Source organism: Pinus tabuliformis, chromosome 6 (genome assembly GCF_031772625.1).
Source record: "Pinus tabuliformis cultivar Carrire ecotype Pingquan chromosome 6, CPIR1, whole genome shotgun sequence".
Lineage (NCBI taxonomy): Eukaryota > Viridiplantae > Streptophyta > Pinopsida > Pinales > Pinaceae > Pinus > Pinus tabuliformis.
This window is the reverse complement of record NC_142292.1, coordinates 1,080,833,389-1,080,857,335: the sequence shown is the minus strand read 5'-3', so window position 1 is coordinate 1,080,857,335 and position 23,947 is coordinate 1,080,833,389. Positions and strand designations below refer to the sequence as shown.

Below are 23,947 nucleotides of genomic sequence, written 5' to 3'. Positions count from 1 at the left end.
TGAGATTCATTTGAAAAATATCCAAGAAATTTCGGAAAAACACAATCAACTTTAATAATTTCTTAAAATAACTCAATTGGATATTAGAAAAACTTGATGCATAACATAACATGTGACCAACATATTTGTCTTATCACCAACAAACCTACTGATGACCAATGAAATTTGATGAGTAGCATAATGTGCCACCCGAAATTTTTCACCAACCACTGACAAGCCTATTAGCATTAGTAAAAATTCAATGGGAAACATAATGTGCAACCTAACATATTTCACCTATTTTTGAAACCCCTCTCAATGATTAGAGAAATTTGATGACTAGCAAAATGTGTCACCCAAAATATTTCATTGACCTCCAACAGCCCTATCAGTGTTGAACGAGATTTGATAGGTTACAAAATGTGTGACAACAAAATGCATTTCATCGATCATCAATAAGCTTATTAGTAACAATGAAATATCTTTGGTTGGACATGATGTAACTCAAAATAATTCATCAATGGCCAATAAATCCCATAAGTGTCTAGAAAATTGTGTTACCTAGAGGATTTCATTGATACCATAGAGTTTATCCATCACCAAAAGGTCATCAACATTCAATGACTTAATAGATATTAGTGAATTCCTAATGTTGATTTTCGATGTTAACCAAATCACTCAATAGGGCACTAATAATATTTCTCAACCATCCATTTAAAAGATGAAGTTTGATTCGAGCGAGTCCATCTTGTCATAAATTAGGTCCAACGACATCAAACCATGTAATTCCATGTCACCGTTGACACAATCAACAAATATTTAACATGAAAATGCTATTTGTGATGGTCGAAAATCAATAATTTATGGAATTTACCTAGTATAGCATCAATGTAACCATAAGGAAAACATCAAAACTCGAAATACATAACACTAATTAGCAATCCATGATGTCATCCACTAATGGGTAATCATTGACAAATGCATCCAAAATCCTTTTGAAATCACCAAATGGCAGTTTCATGTGCTTGAAACATCATACCAGCCATCAATGTTGATTCGAGCATACACTACTACATTAGGACTAGACAATTTAGAAATTTTGTCATAAATAACATAGATTGGGCGCCCAGTTGGATTTAAATTCACCTAGAATCTTGTAATGCTTCATTCCATAAAAAGAATTCAAACAAAAGTCAAACCTAGTTGGATTTAAATTCACCTAGAATCTTGTAATGTTTCATTCCATAAAAAAAATTCAAACAAAAGTGAAACAATGAAGCAACTATTGTTTCAATACATGGTGATATCACTTAATTATATTTGATTATTGTTTTATGATTTGAGATGCAACCTTCATATTTTACATTAGGTGAAATCATCCTTAGTTTAGAGTTAGTCATGGTAATTTCCAAACATTTCCCATCCTTTTTCTTTTTCTATATAAAAAATTGGATTTTTTTTTTTGCATGTAGATTCAAACAAAGAAATGCTACAAAAAGGAGTTGTAGTGTGGAAATATCCAAATAATCCAAATATGAAGGCTAAGGAAGTAGTCATAACATCTATCCCTATGACGATACATGAGGAAGAATATAAATTAGGAAGATGATCAGATGTTATTTCATTGTCAAAGAGAAATTTGGATATGAGGATCCTTTGATTTGGGGATAGAAAAGAAAGAATATGATTGTCGATGATGATTCTATCCTAGAAATACATGTATACTATGTCCAAGAACTAATAACACACATACTTCACACCATATAGTTAACAATACCAATGAAAGGTAGATTATTTTGTTTTCAATTTTATCAAGAAATCAACTTTACATTTGGTAATGGGAAGGGCATTAGCATTTCCAATGATAGAATTGATCAAATAGGTTACCAATCACACCAAGCTCAAAAGTGGTATGATCATTAGTGAAAAGGGAGAATGCATGGACAACTTCCTACCTCAAGATGTAAGCAAGTACTGTGAGTTTGCTCATTTCAATCTTTCATCCTCTCTTTGGGTGTAACCACAAGTTCAATCAGTCAAGGTGTCCCATGGGTCTAGGGAAGCCTCATTGGAATTGAACCTTTCCCAATGGTGAAAAACTCATATCTTTACACCATTGGAGTCTTGTAAAATTTTCCCCTTATATAACACATTTTGAGAAGGAGTTGTTATCATTAGGACAACCTAGAGAGTTTCAACATTCTCCTAACTTACAAGGCATTAAGTATGCACATGGTACAAACATGCTATCAAAAAAGGAGAAATACAAAGCTTAGTTAGTAGCAAAGGGCTATTCCCAGTTACAAGGAATTAAATTTGTTGATATTTTTTCTCTTGTTCCTAAGTTTACTTCTATTATATTTATTATATCTATTGTACTGCTTTTGATCTTGAAGTAGAACAAATGGATGTGAACATAACATTCCTTTTTGGGGATCTAGAAGAAGAAAACTACATGAAGCAACTGGAAGGATTTGTTGTGAAAGGAAAGAAAGAGTTGATATGCATGCTAAAAAATTCGTTGTATGGGTTAAAGAAATCATATCAAGAATTTGATACTTATATATTGTGACTTGAAACATCCCCAATTCACCCAACTAGGGTGATGCAACCGACACCGACACCATTACCATAATCATAAAATATACATATTGTTGGACACCTAATCCTAAGTGGGTTAGTGTGGAAGTCGAATGGACAAAAGCAGTCCAAGAGACCTTGGGATCTGAAACCCAAGAGTCACATATTGTACTATAAATGTATATCTGATGTTAATAAAAAAATGTACTCACTGATTTATCTTTCCTATTCTATGTTTTCCATGTGTGTTTAACATGGTATCAGAGCAGGCCTATTCCTGCCCTGCAAATTAATTTGAGCCATTTGTTTTATGGCCTCTCTATGCAGTTTATTTTCTGCCTGAAATCCGCTGCTGACTGACATCTCTGACCTCTGTCTGCCATACCAGCGCTCTCTGTACCTGCGCTCTCATTCTCTGCCACTACCTGCGCTCCCTGTCCATAAACGCCCCATTTAAAAGCGCTGCTACATCTGCGATTTACCATTATTGGTTGTCCTGACTGCCAAGCGTTTCATGATAATTAACACTGTCCTGTTGCAACATAAACCTAATATGCGTTACACCCTAGCCTGTCTGTCAGTTTGAATAATTAAATTCAGTCTCTGCCTCAGAAACGCCTGTCCACCTCTGCGCATTCCATTTTTACTACACCTCATTATTAAACGATGGTGACATTACTGTACGTTGTTCTGACATTACTGTGTACGCTGGCTATGAACGTTGTATACCCTTCAATGCTATGTGATTAAAGGCTATATATTGGTTCAAGGGCGGAAGAGGTCCCAAGCGGTGGAGAATTTTGGTACCAGAACTCTTTTTGTATAGGATTCAAGCGCGTATTCAGATGGAGACTGAAAGGCATCCGAGCTAAAGACAGGTTTTTCATCGTCATCCACATATTCATATCACTGTAGGTTGGTGTATTCTATTCGTTTTTTCCATGGTTTAAAATAGCTGAAGAACGCAAGCAGTCTCTGTGACCATGAAACCTTCAAGAATGTCACTGCGAAAAATTGAATCTTGAGTTTTTCAACAATCTTGAATGTGGCAAGGAAAGCCTCAACTCTGTTATCCTCTCTTCTTTAAGTCTGTTATCCCTTTCTGGTCTCTGTTATTCTTCAATCTGCAACTACAGCTTACTGTTAAATCAATCTTCTTTAAAAATTATCACTGAAGATTACAATTTTACAGTATACACAATCTGGGTTTCAAATGCAATGCCCTTTTGGATACCTTGTTTTCCTCCGCAATGCCACTGCTCCAGAGCTTATGATGTCCTCTGATTGGTGTTAATGGTCACCAATTTTATTAGCAGATACACATTTGCAATGGATATTTCGAATTAGGTCTAGGAGGTTTTCAGGGAAGGCACTGAAGCTGAGCAGCTACATTTTAAAGGAAGGAAGGTGCTATCTGCAATACTGAAGCGTATTTGATGAATCTGCTTCTCGTGTTCGTTGTTTGATGAAGCGTGTTTGATGAATCTTGCCAGTTTTGAAAGATGCGGTATATATTTGTTGAATTTGCAGTGAAAATGTGGCATATATGCGATATTATGGTGAATACGATGTTGTCTGCCATTGAATGCACATAAACAATTCCGCTCATTCTGGAGTTACAACTTCTTGTTGGTTACCATTACTGTCAGGGTGCCAACCTTGAGAGGGATCCCACTTTGCTGCAGATGAACCCAAATCCTCATAATTGGACTGTGTAGATGTAAATTGACCTTTGTTATGTTGCATCCTAAGAGCAACTTCTTTCCGCACACTGTAGCAGATATTCTTATCAAAACAACGCTCTTTACGCTTTTCCCGGAATCTCGTAAGTGAAGCAATTCTTTGTGGTTGATTCAAACGTTGTGGTATGTCTGCCAAAACCTTTTGATAATGATGGCCATGAATAGGCATGCCTGAGAGGCCTAGAGGTATTTCACGACCACCCAAAAGTAAAAGCACTGATTGTACCTTCTCAGGTGGCACGCTATCAAACACATAAACAATTCCGCCAGATTGTGGTACTGGGAGGTGTATGCTCTGTGAAGACCGTTTGGTATTCTATGGTATGTATGTTGCACTATATTGAACGATGATGTTTGCTTTGGTTCTTGAACTATTTTGAAGACCGTTTTACATGTGTACATTGAATAATGGTACGCTGAAAATTCATTTAAGAGGATCAAAGATTCTAAGCAGGCCACACCTCTGGTTACAAACAATTTCGAATAAATGAAATCTTGTTTAGAAGAAGTAGACATCGCATCTCCAATCACAATCCTGTAATCATCTTCTAATACAAGGAAACTATTCAATTTTTATGTTAACCCTGGATCAAGTACAAGCAATCCGCAATGCAAGCTTGTAGAATTGTCTGTCTGGCGAGTTCCTGGAATAAAGAATTTACGTAGCATCTGTCTGAAGAGTTTTCTCCCGTGCGATTCTCGATCTCCAGGGAGTTTACAAACCTAATTAATACATTCATGAACCTTTCATTATTGATATCAAAGTCAAAACGAAAATCCTAATATGGACGAAAACCAGGGAATCAAAGCTGTTGGATGACGCGGAATACGTAATTGTTTATGTATATATAAACATGAACAAATGAACAAATCAAAAGCGCGGCCATGGATCATCAATATACTATGTATGTCAAGTCAGATCTCAACCAATAACTGTAAATAATCTGGCAGCAGAAAGCCTTGTGTGTCGCATATTTACCCGAAAATGCCACGAACTTCTCACAAATCCGAACAGGACAACACCAAGAATATTTCTTGCATTATTTGATTAATTTCCAGCTATTCTATATGAAAAGTTTGCCATGATATGCATTTCTAATTGCATCAAATGGAAAGTTCCTATAGCAGGTTGTTAGCATAATTCAGTGATCGAGATTGGTCATATGGTTGATGAACTTCAAAAATAGTATAGTCCCATAAACATTGAGAGAACCGCGTATATATATATATATATATATATATATATATATATATATATATATATATATATATATATATATATATATATATATATATATATATATATATATATATATATATATATATATATAACCTGACTTCACTGTGCCAGGATTTTTGAGATCAGTGCCGTATACATCCACTTAGGGCTCGATGAATTCTATAACGTATATAATGCTCAAAAGATGCACAATCTAATCTGGGGTTCCTTGTTTACCACTGATTGCACCTTCCCTTATAGCATTGTTGTTTGCCATTACTAGAAGGTGCCACTTTGCATTATTTTTCAAAATAACCAGCATCTCCATCTGTGTCATGTCCATTGGTATTTCGAAGATTTCCATCCTCATCCATTCCGTCAAAGAACTGAGACATTTCTATTAATGTGGTCTGAGTTGTTAAAAGGGCATCCTCATCAATTGGAGTATTAATTGGAACGACAGAGTTCAAAGTTCATAAGCATTGGGGGCTATTTATATTCTTTAAAGTTGCGGTTATTTGGCATTGTATGAGATATTTGTGCAACATTGTCATTAAATGGAGCAAATTGATGATGCATTACAGTTACTAAATAGTCTAATCTTTTCCACTGTTGATGGGACAGTCAAAATCAGTAAGGATTTTCTCTCAGAAATTCAGACATGTCTACAAAATGCATAGGAAAATATTGAGTTTTTGCAGTTGGAGACAAAGCTACAGCAAGAAGAATTACAGCAGTGGAGTCATCATTCTGAACCTGTTTCTGTTCAGAACAATGAAACAGACTCCCATAAACAGCAAAACAATATTGTTGAAGTTCATTCAGATTCAGTGCCCAATAAAGCAGCAATTGTACATGCAGATCCAGAAATTCAGTCTGCACTTCCCAAGCCCATCATCAGACCTTGGGAACAGCTTGTCCACAACAAGCACAGAACTGGTCTTGGATATGACAAGGACTTGTCCTTTCATATTCCAGACTATGCCAAGCCCATTCAGTTTCAGAGTGCTGGATTCATTCATGACAGTTCACCTCCAGCTGTTCCAGATTCTGCCCCTCTTCCACAACAACAACAACAAATTATAAAATGCCAACACTGTGATCGAGTTGGCCATTTGAAAGATCACTGTTTTGATCTTCATCCATGTAAGCACTATCATAAAACTAGTCATTCTTCACACAGATGCTTCAGAAATAAACGTCCTGCAAGAACAAAGATTCATCTTGGATGGATCGCTTCTTGGCAATGGGCATCAACAGCCAAGAAGATATTCCAAACACATATCAGAACTTGTTCCAGAGTATTGAATAGTCTTGCAGTTGAGTTTTCTCCATCTTCTCACCTTGTATCTGACAGGGGGGGAAATGATGGTCATCTACAAGCTTCAAAGTCACATCAAGCGAGCCTGAGCCACAACCTGCCACACCAGTTTCAGAGTTGTAGCCAGCGACAAAGATGCCCCTGAACATGCCTTCAGTTGGCAATCTGGGACACTTCCTCTAGCAGAAGACTTCAGCTTCTTGCCAGCTTTGGAAGAGTTCCAGGAATTACAGAGTTGTTGGTCATCCTTAAACCATCACAGATTAAGAACACCTCCTCTAGCAGAAGACTCCAGCTTCTTGCCAGTTTTGGAAGAGTTCCAGGAATTGCATTAAGCATTCCAGAGTTGTTGGTTATCCTTAAACCATCAAGGGTTGAGACTTCCCTTTTCAGGTTGAAGTTTTACCTTTTATGCGGGGTGAGACCTCCCTTTATGGTTGAAGGTTTCCCTCTTTAAAACAATAGGATCACTTCCTCTAGCAGAAAACTTCAGTTTCTTGCCAGTTTTGGAAGAGTTCCGGGAACTACACTAAGCGTTCCAGTGTTGGTGGTCATCCTTAAACCACTACCCTTTATACCAACATTTCATAGAGCACATTCAGCCTAGTGCTGCCATGCATTTTTTGCACATTTTGTATTACAGCTCTCTTCTTGGACTCATACATAACCCTTCGGATTAAGGGGGGGAATGTTGGACACCTAATCCTAAGTGGGTTAGTGTGGAAGTCGAATGGACAAAAGCAGTCCAAGAGACCTTGGGATCTGAAACCCAAGAGTCACATATTGTACTATAAATGTATATCTGATGTTAATAAAAAAATGTACTCACTGATTTATCTTTCCTATTCTATGTTTTCCATGTGTGTTTAACACATATACATAACATGGCATGATAACATGAAATAAAAACCATAAAAGATAAACCATGGGAATGCATAAAATAAGTTTCAAATACTTATATGTTAAAATTTGTCGATCAAACTATGGAATTTTGGATAACATTATTTTTAGCAAACATCAATACAAGGTCATGGTCGGGCTTCACTATCAAAATATACAACTATGATCTGGAAAAGTTTCCTTGGGCGGGAAAAAAAGGAGCTTGAGCTCCTCACAAGAATTTTTAAAAGACACAACCCCCATCATATAGTTAAAGAGCATTGCAAGTATATGAAACTCTTACATCCATATGAACATTAGTCTCTCCCTAAGAACTCATGTTCCAAGACATGCTCGCATATGAAGAGTTATGGAACAAAATGCAACAGAGAGAATATTATGACTTGCTTCCTATCCACTACCCCAAAATAAGGAAAAGGGAAAAACAAAGAAAGCAATTCCCTTCAAAAGTAGAGGCCCTTTGAAAGGCCATAAATGAAGAGAAAAGGCTTAAAGCCAAGGCCCTTGAAAGGAAAATATTTCAAGCCAAAATGAGAATAGAACAACAAAGGTTGGCTGAGACCAAAGCCTTCATTGTTGATCAAGTAACTCTTCATGATGATGAATGAATGTTAGGCCCCTATACTACTAGTGTAACCCCTTATTTTTATTAGTACAACCCCCTTATTATATTTTTGTACCCATGTAGTCCCCATATTGTTACTATTGTGCCCCATAGAAGCCCATTATTATTATTATTGTGCCCTTACATTATTATTGTTATGTCAGCTCTGATTATATTATGACTCCTTAGTCTCCTATATATCGAAAGGAGGTCTTGTCATGTGTATCATCCAAGAATTGTTCATTTGTGTAATGTAAAGGATGTTCCCCCTCGAAGAGGCTAAATTATAAGGCGTTGATCTATCTTTTCTATCTTTTTGTGAGCTGCTTTCATAACATTTGGTATCAGAGCTTTGGATTCTAGGGTTTCGCTGCTCCAAATAGGTCATCGTGGCATTTTCGATATAACTTTTTTTCTGTGACATTTCGGAAGCAAAAAAAAAACCATTTGAGACAAAATTGCACTAAACCTTGGTTCCGAATTTTAGATCTTTTCACGCTATATTTGCGGAGATATGATCTGAGGAAGTTGGTCTTTTTGCAGACTCCTGAATTACATTCCAAACAGGTGACCTGGGGAAAATCGTCATAACTTTCTCTCTGAGCATCGGATTGAAATTTTGTAAGAATGTACAGAAAGAGGATGGACAATAGTTTCTTGTATATATTTTTCAGAGTCAAAGGTCGAAACAGTGACACGTGGCACTTCATACAAGTTCTCTCTTCTGAAAAGGTATATAATCAGGTCATCTTGGGAGATTGTGCATAACTCTTTCTTGGAGAATCTAAATTCGATCAAACTAGTGCCATTGGAAAGAGGATGCAGAGGGCTACTGTAGGTTGCGATTTCAGAACTGGAAGATCCGAAATTACAGAGTTACAGTCGTTTCAAGATCGAGCTCCTAAAATCAAGAAAAAGCGAGATGAGGAAGTTTGATGGCAATGATCCGGTAAATTGGATACTACAGATGGAGAAATATTTTGATCTGCATGGTGTACAACTGTTACAAAAGGTATGTATTGCATCTTTATATTTAGAACCAGATCAATTTTTATGGTATAAAGGGATTTTTTCTTGTAAACCACTTGTTACGTTGTCAATTTTCACGGAGAAAATGATAGCACATTATGAGGATACAAAGAGAAACACCTTGTTTAGCCAATTGATAAATCTCAAACAAAGTGTTCAATGGAAGAACACATTGAGGACCTTCAAAAATTGAATATAAGGGTAAATGATATTCCACAGAAGCAAAGGATTAATGTCTTCATAGGTACTTTAAAGGATAACATTCAAAATGACCTTCATCTTTGGGAACCTAATTCATTGGAGAAGGCATTCAAGTGGGCAAGAAAAATTGAAAGCGAAATTATGGAAACAACTATAATTATGGACTTTTGTCTTCTCCTAGCCTTCCACAACCTACAAGGGTGACACCACAACAATTTGAAGAAAAAAGAGAAAAAGGGCTTTGTTACAATTGTGATAGCAAATGCACTAAAGGTCATAAGTGTGCTGAGAAGAAATTATTTTACATATATTATGAAGAGGATGAAGAAAAAGATCAAGAAACATCAAAAGAAGAGTATATACACCAGGAACCAACCCCAGAGAAAGAAGAAATGAATCCGACCATATCTTGTAAAACATTGGCAAGAATTACCACTCCTCAAACTCTCAATATAGAAGGACATATCAAGAAGAAAAAGGTTCAAGAAGTGAAAGATCACATCGAGAAAGAAGAAATGAATCCAACCATATCTTGTAATGCGTTGGCTGGAATTACCACTCCTCAAATTATCAAGATAGAAGGACATATCAAGAAGAAAAATGTTCAAGAAGTGAAAGATCACATCGAGCATCAAGAAATGAATCCGACCATATCTTTTAAAGCATTGGAAGAAATTACCACTCCTCAAACCCTAAAGCTAGAAGGACATATCAAGAAGAAAAAGGTTCAAGCAGTGAAATATCACATCGAGCATCAACAACAAGTTCTCCAACTTTTAAAGGATAATGCCACTTTGGTGCAGAATCGAATGAAACAACTGGTAGATCAACATCGCAATGAAAAAGGTTTTGATGTAGGTGATTGGGTATTTTTACGGCTACATCTCAAGCAAGCTATTTATGAGAAGGAAATGTTGGAAATACTACATGCACTTAAGAAATGGCGACCTTACCCAATGGGAAGACACTTCAAGATAAAAATGGATCATGATAGTCTTAAATACTTTTTAGAACAAATATTATCTATAGAAGAACATAAAAAATGGGTCACAAATATATTGGGTTATGAGTTTTACATCATCTATAGAAAAGGGAAGCAAAATTTTGTTGCAGATGCACTCTCAAGAAAGGATGAGGATGTGGAAGCATTATTTTGTGTTATTTTTATTATCCAACCAGATTGGATAAACGAAGCAAGGGATGAATGGAAGAAGGACGAAGAAGTGTGGCCACTCATTCAAAAGTTGCAGAAGATCCCAATTCAAACAATATTGTCAGAACTTGAAGAGGAAGGAAAAATCATATTGGAACTTGGAGCAGTCACAGAAACAAGAACCTGACAGCTATGAAATCGATCAATTTCAGAGTATCTCATCAAGTGGAAGAACTTACCCGCTGAAGATTCCACATGGGAGGACAAGAATATTCTACAGAAGCATCAAGAACTACTCAAGCGTTGAGGACAACACTTTTTGAAGGAGAGGGGCATGTTAGGCCCCTATACTACTAGTGTAACCCCTTATTGTTATTAGTACAACCCCCCTATTATATTGTTGTACCCATGTAGTCCCCATATTGTTACTATTGTGCCCCATAGAATCCCATTATTGTTATTATTGTTCCCTTACATTATTATTGTTATGTCGGCTCTAATTATATTATGACTCCTTAGACTCCTATATATAGAAAGGAGGTCTTGTCATTTGTATCATCCAAGAATTGTTCATTTGTGTAATGTAAAGGAGGTTGCCCCCTCGAAGAGGCTGAATTATAAGGCGTTGATCTATCTTTTCTATCTTTTTGTGAGTTGGTTTCATAACAATGAAAAACATATACAAATGTATATAGCCTTCCAAGATTCATACTTGATACAAATGCTCAACTATGAACACATTCATTATATGTAAGCATAGTTTTGTTTGTAAGTTAAGGTCCCACCTACAATGCTCATGTTGGCTCCCAATTTTTATATACACACATATATTAAATTGCACACATATGAAAGCAAACTTTTGTATGTGTGTGACTTTTGTAATTGCACACAAATATAACAACATGCATATCTAAAAGCCACACATGTAGATATGGAAGTGCATATAGGAAAATATTTATAAAAGCTTATTGTCATATTTGTTGTTCTCCTAATACTTCAAATTTTAATAGGTACTCTATAAATGGTATCTCATGAAAAATGAGGCCATGCATGCCCACCACTTGTCATCTTATAATTGAATCTAGACCATCTCGGGATGCATTGAGGCATCTAGTAATCAAGCCCTTTGCTACGCATCACATTGGCTTAATAACTAGATATATGATACATTTGGATAATTTGTTTATATCTAGGCATCTGGGCCTCCACAAGTGCAACTGAGAAATGCTTAAGAAAACAATCGGATCTATATTTCCTTACCTTAGCCAACATGTGGACCCCAACAGAATGGTGATATAGATGGAATGACAGGTGGGTCTAGGTGGTAGAGGACATCAACGTGGCAACCAAAGGTGATGACACGTGACACTCATTTTTTTCACTTTTAGGTGGTTAATTGGATAGGCGGTAGATGACACATGGAGGTAGCAGAGAATAACACATGGAAATGTGTTGACTTGGAAGATTAGGTGGCAGTGACATCGAAGTGATGACATGGTAGTGACATGGAAGAGATGATGTGGTAGTGACATGGAAGACATGACATGGCAAGAGAACCAAGTGGAAAGTTTTGATTGGTTCTCAAAATTTCCACATGAGAACTCCCGAAGTCTCAGGACTTGCACTGGGATTTGTTTGGTAGACTTTTTCTTTTTATTTTAATTTTCTCAAGTAGGACCATACCATGCCATGCAAGAATCCTATTGTCTAGGGTTGTAAGTAGCATGGACATGAGATTGAAGTCATGATCTGAATTCATCAAAAGCAAAAGAATTTGGTTGAGGTTCCAAAAATGGTCTTGATTTCGCATGTAACAGGTTATTTGGTTATTTGGGCCTTCGGGTATAAAGAAATATAGTGTATAAAATTTTAAGCTTGGATATGAATATAAATGAATAGGTGAAATACCTATTAAATTTCTTGTCCACACTTGGTCATATGGATTCCATTAAAGCCCTTAGAAATGAAGTGTTATATGAAAGTGCATATAGGAAATTCAAATTTTTGAAAAAGAATTTGTTTTTTTATTTTATGAAAAGATGTTAATGTTTTTGACACATCATTTAACTAAATCATTCACCAATGACAAGTGGCGGACATGCATGGCATCATTTTGCATGAGATCCCATTTATAGAGTACCTATAAAAATTTGAAGTATTAGGAGAACAACAAATATGACAATAATATTTTATAAATATTTTCCTATATGCGCTTCTGCATATACATGTGTGGTTGTTAGATATGCATGTTGTTATATTTGTGTGCAATTACAAAATTCACACATATACAAAATATTTCTTTCATATACGTGCACTTTAATATATGTGTGTATATAAAAATTGGGAGCTGACATGATCGTTGTAGGTGGGACCTTAACTTAGAAATGAAACTATGCTTAAATATCAAAAAGAGATTAAATATATTGATAGTTTCATATGCAGGAATGAATGCAAATTTATGAAAGTGGATTTCTCTATATCTGCTTGCATATCTATATGCAAATACAAAAGTGCTTGCATATACATATGGCTTCTGACATTGAAAGGGGTTGAGTTTTGGGTAGTTGTTTTCGTTTGTTTCTCTTTCTTGCTAGAGACTGACGTAGGGTGAGAGGTATGGTAACAAAAAGCACATGGGTGAACTTCTCATGGGGCTTCTTACTCAAAGACATAGTAAATGGTTTGAGGCATCTCATCCACTATCCGAGTAGCAAGGAGTGTTGGTGTCACTGTTTGGATTGATGGAGGGCCTCTAATGCATCCTGTCAGGTGTATCCAACCATGTGCCACATCTCAATCTATCATCCATGTCCAACATGTATCATGATTGAGACCTGATATCATATTCCTCATTAGTCCTTTCCACTTGCCCATGGATGATCCTCAATTGTTCTTGTCAATGCAAATTTGATAAGATATGAAGGATTACTGCATTATCTTCTACTTGATTTTTCTGAGCTTTGACAAGCCTTCCTTGTGACTCAATCAACTTGTTATTGTCTGCCTTGCAACTTCTGATCTTTTGCTTCAAACTTCTCAGTGTATCTGCTAAATCAAGAGAATACTCATCTCCTTTCTACTTGGATGATCTGTAAGGAGAGTCACGTGAATTGTAATCCACCATTCTGCTCGTCATATCTAATATTTTATCGCCTGCAAACATGCCATGTTAGATAAACCAAATATAGACATAATCAAATCATACCTTAGTGTGTTTCATGGGAGGCTATCCTGTATGCAACATCAATTGGTATTAGCATAATATACATAATGACACCAACAACATCATGATGAAACAATTGCAATAATGACCACCACAATGCATGTCTAACCTACTATGCATGATAAACATAATAATCACAATGCATGCACAACCAACACATTAAAAACTAACATGCATGCAGAACAATCACATTCACTAGACTCTTCAGCCCAATGACTCTTCAGCAGACCTACCTATTAAAGGCACACCGACCACACTTTAATGGTTGTCATACAAATTCTAATTTTCCTTCCTTGGACAAGCAAGGCACCTCTTTCCCCAAGAAATTGACCTCCCTCAGATCTCTTAGTGTTGGGAAAAATACTAAGAGGGGAGGGGGAGGGGGGGCGTTGGTGAATTAGTATTTTAAACTCACTTTAAACTTTTCATTTAATATTCTTCATTTTGTACGCTACTGTCATTTATGCAAACCACGTATATACACGACTTCTATGAAGTAAAGCCACGTATATTCAATTAACTAACTTTTCGTATGTTCCATCAAATATTCATCTTTAACTAGTGCATCATTATGTCATTATTCATTTATTAAGAAGAAACCATGAGAAGTAAAGAGAAGCTAACACAAAACATAAGCAACAAACATATAACATTGAGGTTTTATGTGGAAACCCAATGTGGGACAAAACCATCATTGTCGTCATCTTTGTCTTCTTCTTTTATTACAAAGGAAAACATATTACAATCTTTTATTGACGCAGACTCATACCAGTATACAGGGACCCACCTGTAGAAGGCTACGACCTTCTTTCATTCTCCAGCACCCATTGGAAGGGAGCTCCAACCCCTTGATCTTACAACCAAGAGCCTATGGAGGCCAATAACTAATGATGATTATTAGAGAAAAGTCATAGAATAAATATGAATAACTGATATATATTTAAAAGAACGAACAATAGATTAACTGATCAATATTTTAGAAACTTTAGAATGCTTGCTACCCTTAGGTTTATGGTATTGTAAGATGAATAATTGTGAATTGAAAGAAAATCAAATAGGCCTAGATCCCTAGATAATTGGAACATAGGAAATCAAACACATAAATAACCTTAGAAGGGAACATAGGAAATAAAACACATAAATAACCTTTGAAGGATTCTATTTGAGAAAGGACAATGACTACTCACATTGGTTAAATTTTATGATCAAGAGATAATGGAGGCTTATCTAAACAATATCATTGAATGTATTTCTAAATATTTCTTCTTCTCATAAAAAAATGGATATAAATTTTGTATTTTTTTTCTTCTCCCAATAAAGTTGATGCTTAAAATATTTGATTGTTTCATAGATAAATTTAAAAAAAAAAAAAAAAGACATGGGTTAAAAATTCAATTAATTATTTGCCTAAGAATAAGGATGCCTTAATATATGTCAAATTGGTGTAAATACAATAAGTATGTGGGCCATGTTAAATGGATGGACACTCTTTGTTTGGCTCTTGGTGGAGCATAAAAGGATTGGAATGCAATCATTACCAGTTCTTCGATTCACCCCATTCTATCCAAAAATTTAGTAGCAAATGGGAGGACACTTTATGAAAGGATTTTAGATATCATCATGTTGGTATTTTTGAGTATTATTGTAAAATGTGGCTCTTTATTCTATTTTGAGAATACATATAGAATCATATTATTGATTGCTAAGTAATATGAAATGGAAACTATATCCAATTGTAATCATCCATATTCAGTTTATCACAATATTTTTCTAAAAAAATCATTATTTATTGATACTCTAACACGATTTTTTTTATTAAGAGAAATTTGAGGTTTAAAATGGGGTTTTTAAAGGAAAATAACAAAATAATAGTTAAAACAATAAAATAAGAATTATGAATTATAAATGAAAAGAAAGAAAACGTTTTTATGGTATTTTTTTTATGTATGTTTAGTCAAATATCAAGTGTAGGTTTACTCAAATATCAAGTGGGCACCTCATAGATGAGGGCACACTAGATCAGGAATTGAATTTTGCATCGAAGAAGTGCCAACTCCATTTGAGTCATTCTGTTAATACATTTTTTGTTTTAAGGTCCATTGTTGATCTCAAAATTCTCCTAATATTTATTTACTCAAATAATTATTATAAATTTAGTTGTTATTTTTAGGGATTAAACCATACAACACAATTTGTATATATTAATCTTATTTTTTGAAAGACTCCATTATCATTTTGAATATTATTTGTTCTTTTAAATTTCATTTTGTTAATACATTTTTTTTTAGGTTTATTGTTGATCTCAAAATTCCCTACTATTTATTTACTCAAATAATTATTATAAATTTAGTTGCTATTTTCATGGGATTAAACCATACAACACATTTTTTTTATATATATTAATCTTATTTCCTAAAGACTCTATTATCATTTTGAATATTATTTGTTCTTTTAAATTTTATTTTGTTAATACATTTTTTTGTTTTGAGGTTTATTGTTGATCTCAAAATGTTAGGATATTTCGACACATAGGAAATAATTAAGTACAACTTGGTCTAGTATAGAGTTAGGTATAGAGTTAGGTAAAGTGTGTTTATTTACTATGTACATTTTGTAACTTACAATCTGACGGTCACGATATGTAGTGATCCAACGGTTCATTCTCTCCTCAGTATTACCGACACTTGATCCGTGGCTTAACACCCGATTGGTCCATGATCTCTATTTAAAGAGCATGGATGGTCATTTGTAGGGTAATCCGTCTATGAGAGAAGCATATGTAAATATTCATTCTTTTATTAATAAATTGCCTGAAGTGGCCGCGTTGGCTCAGGCCGTGGACTGTTTCCCTCTTTGAGGGTTTTAACCACGTCAAAATACTGGTGTATTGATCTGTGATCTGTTTGTGAGCGGTGTCCTTTGGTGTTCTGTCTGAGGAACTTACCCTGTAAATTCCTACATGGTATCAGAGCTATTTGAGGGCCGTGTCCGTTGGTGATCCAAATCTGAAGCCGGTAGAACTGCATCCGACTACCGTTTCCTAGATCTACTGTTTCTGACTGCTTTCGGGCCGAGAGGACTGCTCTGTTGTGTTGGGAGCATCTGTTCCAGTGAGGAACCCCTTTCATTTCACGCGAAAAGGTTTCCGGTAGCCCTAGCTGCGTCATTTTTAAGATCTGGAGGTATAAAGTGTTTATTTGCAGTTTACAGTTATTTTCTCTCTGTTTATTTCAGTTTTCGGTTTATTTAGCTTTTTTTATTACCGGATCTATACCTTTCATTTCTGCGTATGCTCTTTGCCCTGTGACTCTGTGCGATCTGGGCAAATCAGAAACAGAAAGGAAGGATTTTTCTCATGCATATGCTCTTTTCTGCTGCGCCTTAGTGTGATCTCGAAAAATCAGAAACATTGAGAAAAATATTTAGTTTCCGGCTAAGCTAACTTCGAGCCGTAAGGTTCGTTTTTTTTGTATTTCCGTGTTGGGTTTTGTGTTTTTTGTCTTGTAGGGAAAAAGAGCTTTCTCAAAGCAAGCACGCAACCCAAAGCCTCAAACCCCCCCCCCCCCTCTCTCTCTCTCTCTCTCTCTCTCTAACTTTTTGTATAGCTCACTTGGTGCAAAGCTAATTTATGAGAGTAGAGGTCTTGGGTTCAAGTCTCCATTTTTTGGGGGCGGATTTTTCATTTCCGCTCTCTCTCTCTCTCTCTTTCTCTCTCTCTCTCTCTCTCCCCCCCTAACTTTTTGTATAGCTCACTTGGTGCAAAGCTAATTTATGAGAGTAGAGGTCTTAGGTTCAAGTCTCCATTTTTTGGGGCAGATTTTTCATTTCCGCACATTCCCGCATTTCGTCGGCGACTTCATCAAATTTTCTTCAAAAAGCCATAACTTCTTCATCCAGAAGCCGTTTTCAGAACCGTTTTTTTGAAACAGCCTAATTTTTCGAGATCTTTCCATTGAAACACTTAGTTTCAGCATCTATAGCTTCAGTTTTTCTTAAAATGGAAAGTCCATGCCAAGTTATTCTTGACAGCACCAACTACTTCCAATGGTGGTCCTACATTGTGGATTTACTTAGAAGTAAAGGTCTTTACAGAATAGCCACAGGCCAAGAGACCAAACCGAAAGATGAAGATAAGGCAGCTAAATGGGAAAATAGGCAAGACCAAGCACGTGGGTTGATAGGGATGTCTATTTCTCCAGATCTTAGATTCCATATTGCAGAACTTGATACTCCTGATGAAGCAATGAAACATATTACTAAAGTCTTTGGAATTAAAAATGAACTTAAAGCCCATCAACTTGAAAATGAATTGCTTACATTGGACCCCAATAATTTTTCTTGCATTTAAGATTTTTTTTCCAAGTTCAAGACCCTTAGACTTCTCTTGGAAGGTGTTAAGGTTAAGAAAGAAGATAGTAGCCTTATCTACTCCATTCTTACTAAGTTGGGACCAACCTATTCTGTGTTTGTTTCCACCTTCCATTCTACAAGAGAAGCCTTCATTTCTCAAGGACAAACCTACACGTCCCCTTCCTTTGATTCCTTTTGTGATTCTTTAATAAGAGAACAAGAAAAACTCTTACACCTTGGTCTTCTTCATCTTGGAAACTCTTCTAGGAAAGCGTTAGCCGCCCAGCAGCAACCAAATCCAAAGAATCCTAAGAAGTTGTATCCTAAAAAGAATGGTCCTAAACCTAACAAGGGTCCTAAGCAATTTTAGCCTCAAAATGAAAAATCATTTCAACAAAATGATAAGACAAATAAAAACAAAGGGAAGAAGACTGATAGACATTGCAACTTTTGCAATCGAGATGGCCACTTAGAATCCAAATGCTTTAAGAAGATGGAAGCCTTGGAAGCAGCAATGAAGAACCATAACATCCATTTGGAGCAATCTTCAACTTCAACTTCATTGTCAGGAATGGCACTTTCTGCATGTGGTTGTCAAGCATCTCGGTCTGGCTATGCACTAAATGTATCTTCATCTTCTCATTCTCATGAGTGGCTCATTGATTCTAGAGCTTCTTATCACATGGCCAAAAACAAAGCCATGTTTTCTTCTTTAAATGATTGTAACACCAAAACTATATATGTTGGTGATGATAGATCTCTTAGTGTTGTAGGGACTGGAACTGTTCATCTAGACAATGGTTAGTTTAATGATGTATTATGTGTTCCAACCTTATCCTGCAACCTTCTATCTGTATATCAGATAACCCATTCAGGTGAAGGTAAAATCGTTGAATTTTCACCTCACAATGTTGTAATTAAGGACCTAAGAGATCCTAGACAGATTTTAGCTACTGGCATTGCTGATGATTCTACAAGGTTGTATAAGTTTCACAACTTTGGGTCATCAAATCTTCCCTCAGTATTTGTTGCTCATAATGATGAAGTGAGCAAACTTTGGCATGAGCGATTTGGTCACTTAAACTATCGCTCCCTTCAGAATCTATGTAAAGAAAATATGGTGATAGGTCTTCCAATGGTATCTTGCAGAGATGGTGTTTGTTCCAGATGTGTACTCGGAAAACATCATCGAGACAGTTTTGAAAAATGTGCCTCTTGGCACGCCTCAGCCCCTTTACAGCTTGTGCATAGTGATTTATGTGGTCCACTTCCAGTTGCTTCATTCTCTGGCTACAAGTATTTCTTAACTTTCATTGATGATTTCTCCAGACGCACTTGGGTATACTTCTTAAAACTCGAGAGTGAAGTATTTAACATGTTCTTGGCCTTTAAGGCCTTTGTTGAAAAACAATCTAGACATCAAATTCTTAAGCTAAGATCTGATAATGGCGGAGAATATGTTAAAAACACATTCATCAACTTTTGCACTGAAAATGGAATTCAAATGCAACATACTGTTCCATATACTCCACAACAAAATGGTGTAGCTGAAAGGAAGAATCGCACCTTAAAGGAAATGGCTAATTGTATGCTTCAATCTAAAGGACTTAGTCTTAATTATTGGGCAGAAGCAATTAACTGTGCAAATTACATAATAAATCGCACTCCTACTAAGGTTTTAAAGAATATCACTCCAGAAGAGCATGGAGCTCAATCAAACCCGATGTAAGTCACTTTCGTGTTTTTGGAAGTGAAGCATGGGCCCATATTCCAGATGAGAAACATAAAGCTTTAGAACCTAAGAGTGAAAAATGTATTTTTGTTGGATATTCTGAAGATGTCAAAGGATATAGACTTATTCCACTTAAGTCCAAAAATGTTATCATTTGAAGAGATGTAAAGTTTGCTGAAAATATATCGGCCTACGAGCCTAGTTCGGCGGATGTGCCACCTCTCCCTATCTCTTCTACTTTTGAAAATATTTCTTCTTCAGATGATGAAAGCGAGGATGAAAATCCTCCCCCACCTTCTCAGGATCCTCCTTCAGCTCCTCAACTTCCAAAATGGGTCTGTGCTACTTGGGATGCAGCAGGTGATCTTGCCGGTGATCCTACAGATCAGCGACGTATACGTTCTCAGTTCGAGAGAGCCTCTTCTTTACTGGCTCAAGCTTCAGTGAATTATGATCCTAACACCTTTGCAGAAGCTTCAGGCCATCTAGATTGGGAAGCCGCTATGAATGAAGAATATCATTCATTATTGGAAAATGATACATGGGATCTTGTTCCTCTACCAAAGGGACGAAAACTTGTTAGATGCAAATGGGTTTACAGAACCAAGTATGGACCAGATGGGAAAGTTGATAAACATAAAGCTCATCTTGTTGCTAAGGGTTTTTCACAAGTTGAAGGCATTGACTACACTAAAACCTTCTCCCCTGTTGCCAAAATGAACTCTATCCGCCTTGTTCTTTCCCTTGCTGCTTCTTTCAAATGGGAAGTCCATCAAATGGATGTTAAATCCGCCTTCTTGCATGGGGACTTGCATGAAGAAATCTATATGGAACTACCTATTGGCTTTATACAAACAGACTCCAGCCTTGTATGTCGACTTAAGAAATCCCTTTATGGTCTCAAGCAAGCTCCTCAAGCTTGGTATGCCAAAATGGATAACTTTCTTTTAGAATCTGGCTTCTCTAGGTGTCATTCTGACAATACTGTCTACACCAAGAAAGTGGGCAAGTCTCTTATCATTCTTGTTCTTTATGTTGATGATCTTATCCTGACTAGTAGTGATCCCAACCTTATAAATCATGTGAAGTCTAGCCTTAAAAGGAAGTTTGAAATGATAGACTTAGGACACTTACATTATTTTCTCGGTCTTCAAGTCTTGCAATCCAAGGAAGGTATTTCCCTTTCTCAGTCCAAGTATTCCTGTGATATTCTACGCCATTTTCACATGGAAGACTGTAAGCCAACCCCTTCTCCCTTTCAGTCTAGAGTCAAACTTTCAGTCACTTGTACTTCTCCTGAAGTTGATGCTACCTTATACCGTCAACTTGTAGGAAAAATTTTGTATCTAACCCATACTCGTCCTGACCTTTCCTTTGCTATTGGCCTTGTTGCTCGGTTATGAAAAACCCACGTGAAAGTCATTGGAAAGCAGCTAAAAGAATACTTCGTTATGTTCGAAGTACAGTTCAGTTTGGGATTCATTACAGTGCTGAAGCATCTCCTCTATTGGTTGGTTTCACTGATTCTGATTGGGCTGGTGACCCTGATGATCAGAAGTCTACTGCAGGTTATGTGTTCACTCTTGGTTCAGGACCTATTACATGGGCTTGCAAGAAACAAGGTGCCATTTCTCTTTCTTCAGCAGAAGCAGAGTATCGTGGTGCCGTAGAAGCTAGTAAGGAAGCCTTGTGGCTTCGTCAGATCCTGTCAGAGTTTGGCTTTCAGCAGCAGCATCCAACTACACTTTGGTGTGATAATCAAAGTGCCATTCAGCTATGTAAAGATCCAGTCCAACATCAACGCAGCAAACACATTGAACTGCACATGCACTTCATCAGAAATCTCATTCACGACCATGTTCTTGAAGTGCAATATTGTTCAACAGATGATCAAGTTGTAGACATCTTTACAAAGGCTCTCACAGAGGCGAAGTTCACTAAACTTTGATTTATGGTTGGAGTTCAGGAAGTTGTCACTAAGGGGGGATAGGCTCTAGTGCCTCCTTCCTTCTCCTATTGTGTCATATTTGTAAATCCTTCAATCCTATCCCAAGTTGTTCTTAAGGGGGGATGTTAGGATATTCCGACACATAGGAAATAATTAAGTACAACTTGGTCTAGTATAGAGTTAGGTATAGAGTTAGGTAAAGTGTGTTTCTTTACTATGTACATTTTGTAACTTACAATCCGACGGTCACGATATGTAGTGATCTGACGGTTCATTCTCTCCTCGGTATTACCGACACTTGATCCGTGGCTTAACACCCGATTGGTCCATGATCTCTTTTTAAAGAGCATGGAGGGTCATTTGTAGGTTAATCCGTCTATGAGAGAAGCATATGTAAATTTTCATTCTTTTATTAATAAATTGCCTGAAGTGGCCGCGTTGGCTCAGGCCGTGGACTGTTTCCCTCTTTGAGGGTTTTAACCACGTCAAAATACTGGTGTATTGATCTGTGATCTGTTTGTGAGTGGTGTCCTTTGGTGTTCTGTCTGAGGAACTTACCCTGTAAATTCCTACACAAAATTCCCCTAATATTTATTTACTCAAATAATTATTATGAATCTAATTGTTATTTTCACGGGATTAAACCATACACCACCATTTTTATATATTAATCTTATTTTCATAAAAAAATCTTAAACAATGGATATTTAAGGAAAAAATAATATTAGACAAACAAAATGATATTTAGAGAACTATTTATATCCATATAACTTGATTTTTTTCAAAAATGTGAAATTCAAATTTATGTTATGCAAATAAAAAAAATTTCTCATTTTACATAAATAATAAAATCTAAATTAATGTTTATCTCATGTGTTATAAATAAATTAATCCTCATAATCTTTACCCCCTGCAAACTTCATTAATATAATTTTATGAAATAAAAAAATAAAACTTTTAAACTATTTCTTCTTTACTAGCATAACCTTTCAATATATCCTTCCCACACATAAGTTATTAACTAATATCTAATATTTTCATTATTTATATTTTATTAGTTTTCTACTTTTCTGTATAAAATATTTTAAAAAATTATATTTTAGCATAACCCTTGAATATATCCTTCCCACCCATAAGTTATTAACAAATATATAATATTTTCATTATTTATATTTTATTAGTTTTCTCATATTCAATATAAAATATTTAAAAATATTATATTTTTAAGGTAATGTCTTTAGTTATCTTATTTTATCTTTTATCCACGAATCACATATCTGAAGTCAAGGGGTGAGTTTTATTACCCGTAAGGCGTTTCCCTCTGAAATCAACTCCCCTCTCTGCCCACCTGTCATCCTTATAAGCCACACGATTATATGTTAGACGATTGCAAAAGTTTCAGCTGTTGGTTCAAAGTGGTTACAAATTCGTTCCCAAACGGTTTGTGAGTTTATCGAGGCTGCCATTTGGCATCCGGTCATAAGCAATGAATAGCTCCATCCTCGTTGCTGAACCAGGCTCCAGTGCTACATGCATCCCACGAACCCCTTCATTCCCTCCTTGAAATCTTTCGTTATGCATTTCACTGCGATTTCTTGGCCACTGCTGGGAGAATCCCCATATGGACCTTCCCAAATCCCCCTGGCCCAAAAAATTTTCGTCCCTGAATCTGCTGGTGGCGATGCGGATTTCTTTGCAAATGAATCTATGGGGCCAAAAAAATCCTGCTCCCATTCTTCGATCTTTTCTCTGTATTTTTTCTTTTGAGAAACACAGCAACAAACGCCAGCGAGAAGACAACCAAAGCTGCCATTGTAATGCCTGCTATGAGCCCTACGCGCAGACGCTTGGAATTCCTTTTAGCGAATGATGGTAAACTTGAGATATTGGCTTTGCTTACCTTTCCCACATTTGCAATAATATCTGCTCTGAGTATTTCACTGGATTTTGGTACACCCATTCTGTA

The 23,947-nt window shown here is 36.2% G+C and overlaps 1 protein-coding gene across 1 annotated transcript; it reads right to left on the bottom strand.

Moving 5' to 3' along the window:
• Positions 1-4,164: 4,164 nt before the first annotated feature.
• LOC149262662 (GATA transcription factor 24-like) lies at positions 4,165-23,941 on the bottom strand. The gene is made up of 3 exons (XM_089381251.1): positions 23,882-23,941; positions 23,527-23,741; positions 4,165-4,543 (listed from the first exon to the last, which is right to left on the bottom strand). The coding sequence occupies exons 1-3, from the start codon at positions 23,939-23,941 to the stop codon at positions 4,165-4,167; spliced, it is 654 nt and encodes a 217-aa protein (XP_089237377.1).
• Between the last annotated feature and the right edge of the window lie 6 nt (positions 23,942-23,947).